At 38.8% G+C, this 7,238-nt stretch overlaps 1 protein-coding gene across 3 annotated transcripts; it reads right to left on the bottom strand.

The window, feature by feature from the left end:
- Nucleotides 1-543: 543 nt before the first annotated feature.
- On the bottom strand, nucleotides 544-3,061 carry AIMP2 (aaRS-interacting multifunctional protein 2). Of its 3 annotated transcripts, none has more exons than XM_074087939.1 (4): nucleotides 2,951-3,061; nucleotides 2,086-2,235; nucleotides 1,133-1,352; nucleotides 544-919 (listed from the first exon to the last, which is right to left on the bottom strand). In XM_074087939.1, the coding sequence occupies exons 2-4, from the start codon at nucleotides 2,218-2,220 to the stop codon at nucleotides 576-578; spliced, it is 699 nt and encodes a 232-aa protein (XP_073944040.1). In that variant the 5' UTR covers nucleotides 2,221-2,235; nucleotides 2,951-3,061; the 3' UTR covers nucleotides 544-575. The 3 variants fall into 3 exon arrangements, with proteins under 3 accessions (XP_073944040.1, XP_073944038.1, XP_073944039.1); XM_074087937.1 differs by having other exon boundaries at nucleotides 2,704-3,024; XM_074087938.1 differs by having other exon boundaries at nucleotides 2,722-3,021.
- Nucleotides 3,062-7,238: the final 4,177 nt, after the last annotated feature.

The following is a 7,238-nucleotide window of genomic DNA, read 5'->3' as shown; positions in this document are numbered from 1 at the left end:
CAGAATTTAATAGGCTATATCACCGCTCTATTGGTTAGTTCCACTATGGTGATGTACAGTCGAAGGCATAAAAAATATACAGCCATTGCGTCAAATACATGTTACAATGTAACCTTGAAGAAAAGACTTGACAGTTCTTACAAACATTTATTGAAACTTGAATTTTACTCCGGCGTAATGAAGGTGAAGGACACTGAAGGACCTCTGTTTGAACTACAGTGTGGTGGCGTTTGGATGGCTAGAATCTAAACTATAATAATTAGGCCTCTTCATATTTCAAGTTCTGAACAACCCTATATGGAATATGGTATGGAAACATTTGTTAACCACTGTTAAATCTCTAAAAACATACAAGATGTTCACTCAAACTAACCCAAGCATCTGCTGGCTGAAATGTTCCTGAATAATTTCTGTATAACTTTACTGGACTTAGGGTCTCAGTTTTCCCCATGTCGGTAATTTTCAATACCTTTTTAATTTGATCAAGAAAAGTAATAGAATAGGAAAATTGAATTACAATTGGATTAAATAACATACCATGCATAATTATTGGTTTCATTTATTTGATCAAGGAATTAAAACAATTTTTCACATTTTGCTAACCAATCCTTCGGAGCATACTTAGCACTGTTTTGCCATTGCTTAAGTATATTAAATGTAGCTGCATCTAGAATAGAGAACTCGTCTTTATTGATCCATTTTTTGTTCTGTGAGAATATTTTCTTGGTTAAAACTTCTTTATTCTTCTCAGTTGTTCTTTCTAAGACATGGCAGGTGTCCAGAAGACTGTCCACATTATAGTCTTCCGAGTCATATGGTATTACTGATGGAAAAGCAAGGGACAAATATCGAAGTATATTAACATTTCCAACTATTGGTACATCCAGAGATGACAATTTTAGCTCTGGATCAGCTGAAACTGCAATAAACAGATTGAAGATATTAATAATTAAATTATAATAAAATAGGCATAAATTTTATACTCTAATCTCCATTCTGCAACAATAGATAGATATTCTGTTCTCAATAGAAAATTAGTGGAATAACTAAAAAAACAGCAATAGACTTAAATGGCTACACAGATTTCCAGATTTTATACATTTACATTTTAGAAAACTGCATTACAACTTACCACATTTAAATATCAGCCTTATATTGACTTTTAAGTTGTTTACAAATTTGGGAAATGTCTTTACAAAAGCTAGTATTTTCTTTACTCTTTCACTGGGTACAGAAGAGTGAATATGCCATGAAACATTTACAGGATGAGCAGACTCCTTAATTATCTTTTTCAGGAACCATGGTAAGCAGTCTGGGCTATATATCAAAACAATTTCTTCCGGTATCTCCATCTGTAACAACATTATTTTTTGAATGTAATTTTTTTTATATTTCTTGAATTCTAGGTACCTATGTAGTCCTTGAGATTACATACATTACAAACATTAAATGTAAATCAGTATCTACATATCCGTCCGCCTAGCATGCGCGGTTTGTTGCCTAGTTGGAAATCAGTTACTGTCAAGCTGACCCGATTTGGCAGACACTCCGATGACTTCTACAGGAAGTAAAAGCACATGTCATACGAATGTCAAAGACTTAAAACAAATCACAATATTATTATAATGGAAGATTTAAATATTATAATTTATATATAACTAGCTTATGCCCACGACTTCATCTGCGCAGATCTAGGTTATCGCCCGGTGGTGCCCTCTACCGGAATAAAAGGTATCCTATGTTGATCCTTGGGGTTCAAACTATCTCTATACCAAATGTCATAAAAATCGGTTCAGTTGTTTTGCCGTGAAAGTGTAACAGACAGACAGTTACTTTCACATTTACAATATTAAGTAGGGATATTATAGTTTATAACAAACACTATGTCTCACAAGCACCATAGACAGATCTCATAGATTGTTTCTTGCAGTGGCGTGCATGGGTTGACCCCCACCCCACCCCCATCCTCTTCATCAAAAATAATAAAAGCTCCCCTTATGCTGGTACCAATGGTGGATGGCAACCTACAACCCCAACCCCCCCTCGCTCTATGCTGCCTGCCTGCCTGTTCAATTATGTACTTACAACTGGTACTTTTTTAATGATTTTGGTCTCTTGCACACTGTCCACACTACAAAATGCACTTATAGTTTTAATTCTATCATAAAGTATGTCAAGTTTCTTCAGAAGTAAATCCTGTCTTACTTCCAAGTCTGCCATTTCTCCACTTGGAATCTAAAACAACATTATAAGAAAATGAGGTAAAAGTGTGTTAATCAACTTGGCCAAAGCACTATAAACTAATTTATTTAGATCTACAGAGATTTTGGTAAGGTGTAAAAAAGTGATCCTACATCTACATATATTGCCAATTAAGGTAAGGAAAGCAAAGGTTTAGAGATATTTCAAGATTAATCGGAAAAATAAGCGGCTCTGTTACATTGTTATAGTAAACTCACTATAGTACCAATAAGTAGTATAGCATAGTAACCATAACTAGCAGTACTGGGCTTAGTTATACTACTATGTGTATTAGAACAAAACTAATAGTTGAATTTAGTACGAGCCAGCTGCAATGCGGTAAACTTGGAAGTAGGTATTTTAAATAAACTGGCTATCAATATTTTAACCTCCTTAACGTAAGCAATAAATCCAAATTTTAAAAAAATGACATGCTATATAATAAGTCTAATAAAAATAAACCTTTAGAAACTTCATAACCTGGTTCCTAACATCGATATTGATTTCTTCTTCAGGCAATTCATTGAAATTATTGGGAGGGTCGAAACTATAAATATTTTTTAGATTATACATGCACTTGGGTAATAATATCTCACTGTCATGATTGACAATATTTCTCATGTGATACATCGCGTTGGAGTAATCAGCTAAGTTAAAGCAATATTTAATTAAAAATTGAAATTGCAACCGAAGTCTTAGTATTACTTGCCTAATAAAGTTATGAAAGAGGAATGACAGACAATTTTATTTGACATGGCACCATTTTGGCACAGACTGCCCACTGCCGAGACTGCGTACTGCGTTCATTGAAGCAGACTAGTTGTAGTTGGCGCTAGTTAAGTATCGTGGGATTATCAATTGTGATATGTATTTTTTTTTCTGGTTAGTTAATGTTTTGCCCTATGGGCTAATGTGACAAATTTGTACGTTGCCCGTTTCAAATAAAAAAAAAATAAAAAGTATCGTGGGGCAAAGTTACATTTTCTTATGGGCGCTCTACACTTAGTCCGCGGATCACGGCGCGATTTCGCGGAACGAACTTGCCGCGAATTTAACAACGACTCTACACTCGCAATGGTTCGCGGTATTTTCACAGTTATGTTCGCAACGTTAAATGAAATGGACGTTGAAGTAGCTGTTGCTGCGTCCCTAACTTTATGCGAATTAGCGTACTACAACTATGTACATATTAAAAATAAAACGCAAATTAAGAAACGGTGGAGAAAACGAAGGTGGTGGATGACAAGTATCCATCGTAATCGATTTTTCACCAATTTCACAACGACGGTGCAGGTCCAAACACTCGGTCGCGGACTGCGAGTGTGGAGTCATATGCACGTTCGCGTCGCGTTCGCGCTTCGCGCTCCCTTTGACGCGGGACAAAAAACCGACCAAAATTGGGGAACAAAGCGCGAATCCGCGAAGAATATGCGAAACGGCTCTACACTTGGCGTTCGCGCACCTTCGCAGCCATTGCGCGCGATCCGCGGGCTAAGTGTGGAACGGGCTTTACACTGTGCGTGGGGAGACACTCTTTCCCGGCCCAGATAACACCGATTGGAAATACCGGATCTGTTCATGTATGTACATGCCCATAGAAACTGACAGCAGCTTCTATGGGCGAGTACAAGAAAAACAGGGTCGGTATTTCCAACCCGGTATTATCCGGGCCGGGAAAGAGTGTCACCCGTATCGTGCGTGAGGTCCATTTTTAGGGTTCCGTATCCAAAGGGTGCCAACAGGGTTTTTATTAAGATGTCATTTATGTTTTGGTCAAAATGCATTGATTGCCATATCTTATCTTAGCAACATATTGAATGGCATCCAACCTACTTTCCTAGTGGCAGTTATGCTGATTGCTATAAAAAAAAAAACTGGCCAAGAGTGAGCGTGTCGAACACGCTCGAAATAGGGTTCCGTAGCCATTACGAAAACATTAAGATAACATATTTTTCTATGGATTTCGTATTTTGTATTGTACGGAACTGGGGGAGGGGGGACGCTCGATTTAAATTAAAATTTGCACTTTAAAGTTTAATATTTTGCAAACAGATCACTGAATCGAGAAATCGTTTTAGCAACCCCCCCAAATGGTTTTAAAGACCTATCCAACGATACAACACACTACAAGATTGGATGAGAAAAAATAATCACCCCACTTTACGTCTATGGGAGCAAGGCTCGGAATCGGTTTATAAAATAGCGGTAAATACCGGTTTATTTCGGCTTAACTCCGAACTTTCATAAGAACGTGAACGTTTTTAAAAACTAAACTATAATCTAAATAAACCGGTTTATTCGACCAGTGACAGCTGCACAGAATAACTATAGTACTACCGTAACAGCTGGCCGGCCGGCGGCAGGCGGCGACGTTTATCCTGCGCCGGAATAAACCGGTTTTATTGTTCTAAACCGGTTAATCTGACAAGAACTTTATAGAAATGTTTCCTTAAAAAACCGGTTTAAAAATAACGGTTTCGCGAACGAAATCAAAATTAAAAGGTTTTGCGCCAAGTACATGATAACGGTTTGGAAATTTTCCGGTATCCGAGCCTTGTATGGGGGGTACACTAAAAAAAAATTTAAATTTTATTGCACCATTTTGTCGGCGTAGTTCACATATCGGATGTTCCATTAAGGACGCAAGATTTCAATTTGCCAACATTTTTGCATTTTAGTGCTGGCAACCCTAACAAAAAACTATTTGATAGCTGAATGTTGAGGGTTTGTAAAAATGGCGGGTTTTACGAAAGATCAACGCGTTTTTATTATTGAACAATATTTCAAAAGAAGTTTGGCGTGTACGGTTCGAAAATTCCGTGCAAAATGTGGTCGGAATATTGACTTGACTTCATCAACTATGAGCAGTGGTTGCAAAATTCAGGGAGAGTGGATCAATTCATGATGTTCATTCCACTGGTCGTCCAAAAACAAGCCGTTTAAATGTCAATGCTTTAAAAGAGGAAATTCGATGCTGCATTGGATAAATTCAGCCGCATCTATGCAAAATGGTCATAGAAAATTTTGACAAAAGAGTGCGAATGTGCCAGCAAAGCCTAAGAGGACATTTGCCTGACGTATTATTCCACAAATAACCCTATTTTACGTATTTCAAGATTATATATACGAATATATTATAACGAAAAAAAAGTGTTTTTCATCAATTTCAAATCTTGCGCCCTTTTTGGGACATCTTTTATATATTCGTGCAAAATTACAGCTTTCTAGCATTGATAGTCCCTGAGCAAAGCCGCGGACGGGCGGACAGACAGACAGACAGATATGGCGAAACTATAATGGGTTCCGTTTTTGCCATTTTGGCTACGGAACCCTAAAAACCTAACATCGAAGGCTAAGGCGGGAGCTACGATTCCAGCAAGAAGCCATCTTATTGCTGCTGCTCGACGCGGCGACTTGACGCTACTTTTTTGAGTCGTTTGGTCAAACTCACGACACTAAAGCCACTGTTACACATGCTTGTTAGTAGCACGAAAGCAAGCTACTATCGAGCAAATTCTACCTACATTACAATACTCTTTGGCTACCTACTAGCATTTGGACATTTGGACCCGTAGAGGGAGTATAGATATATTGAGTATATACCTCTATTCTCTGTCTACGATTGGACCATATTTGGACAAATCCATGCCCAATGGGCGCTCTACACTTAGTCCGCGGATCACGGCGTTATTTCGCGGAGCGAACTTGCCGCGAATTTAACAACGACTCTACACTCGCAATGGTTCGCGGTATTTTCACAGTTATGTTCGCAACGTTAAATGAAATGGACGTTGAAGTAGCTGTTGCTGCGTCCTTAACTTTATGCGCGTTAGCGTACTACAACTATGTACATATTAATAATGTAATATTATATTCTAAGAACTGTAACTTCAGCTCGTTTGTCCATGTTACGCTCATTTTTTTCACCAATTTCACAACGACGGTGCAGGTCCAAACATTCGAACGACTCGAACAATGCTGACCGTCGCGGACTGCGAGTGTGGAGTCATGCACGTTCGCGTCGCGTTCGCGCTTCGCGCTCCCTTTGACGCGGGACAAAAAACCGACCAAAATTGAGGAATAAGGCGCGAAACCGCGAAGAATATGCGAAACGGCTCTACACTTAGCGTTCGCGCCCCTTCGCAGCCATTGCGCGCGTTCCGCGGGCTAAGTGTGGAGCGGGCTTTAGACGATAGAGATCCATAGACACGCCTCAAATATGACTGAAGTCAACCGTATATAGTTGTACTCCTCGATCATGTAGCTACTAACATTTGTTAAAAAAAAGGCAACTATACTGCAAAAGCGACATCCGATTTCAAGGATGTAACATTTTTAGTAAACGTCAAACGTCAGTTTTTGTACGTGTGCTAATAGTCATGTACATTTCACTGTCAGTCACAGCTTACTTTGTCGATAAATTTATCGTTTGAGCAGCAGGGCTACTACGAAACTCGAAACTCGAAGTTCGTATCGTGCGGTCCCTCGGACACTTATACTATTTAATACGAGTGCGAGAGGGACGGTACGTTACAAACTTCGAGTTTCGAGTTTCATAGTAGCCCTTTAGAACCAGACGAACAGTAAAAAAAGCATTTGGAATCATGTCTGCTGTTTTTCGCATATTAAGAAAACATATTCTACTAGCACCAAAAAAGCCCGAATATAGGTGAAAAACTTAAGCAAATGACCTGTTGTATGTAGTAGTGCACAGAATTAATATGGAGCTTAAGTCATTTTTTGAATATGCGTGATAGTTTGGCAACTTCTTCTTCTTCTTCTTCTGTCTCTCCTTCCTCTTTGTCCATGCCATTCAAACCAGCCAAAACCAATCTGGTTTTTTTTAATTATTGCAGCAGCAGCAGGGCTACTACGATACTTGTAACTGTAAAGTTCGAATCGTACCGTCCCTCTCGCTCTCGTATTAAATAGCTTATGTGTCAGAGGGACCGCACGACACGAACTTCGAATTTCTAGTTTCGTAGTAGCCCTACTCG

The sequence above is a fragment of the Choristoneura fumiferana genome, chromosome 5 (assembly GCF_025370935.1).
Source record: "Choristoneura fumiferana chromosome 5, NRCan_CFum_1, whole genome shotgun sequence".
In the NCBI taxonomy this organism is placed as follows: Eukaryota; Metazoa; Arthropoda; class Insecta; order Lepidoptera; family Tortricidae; genus Choristoneura; species Choristoneura fumiferana.
Note: the sequence above shows the minus strand (reverse complement) of the source record. Positions and strands in the feature narration are given on the sequence as shown.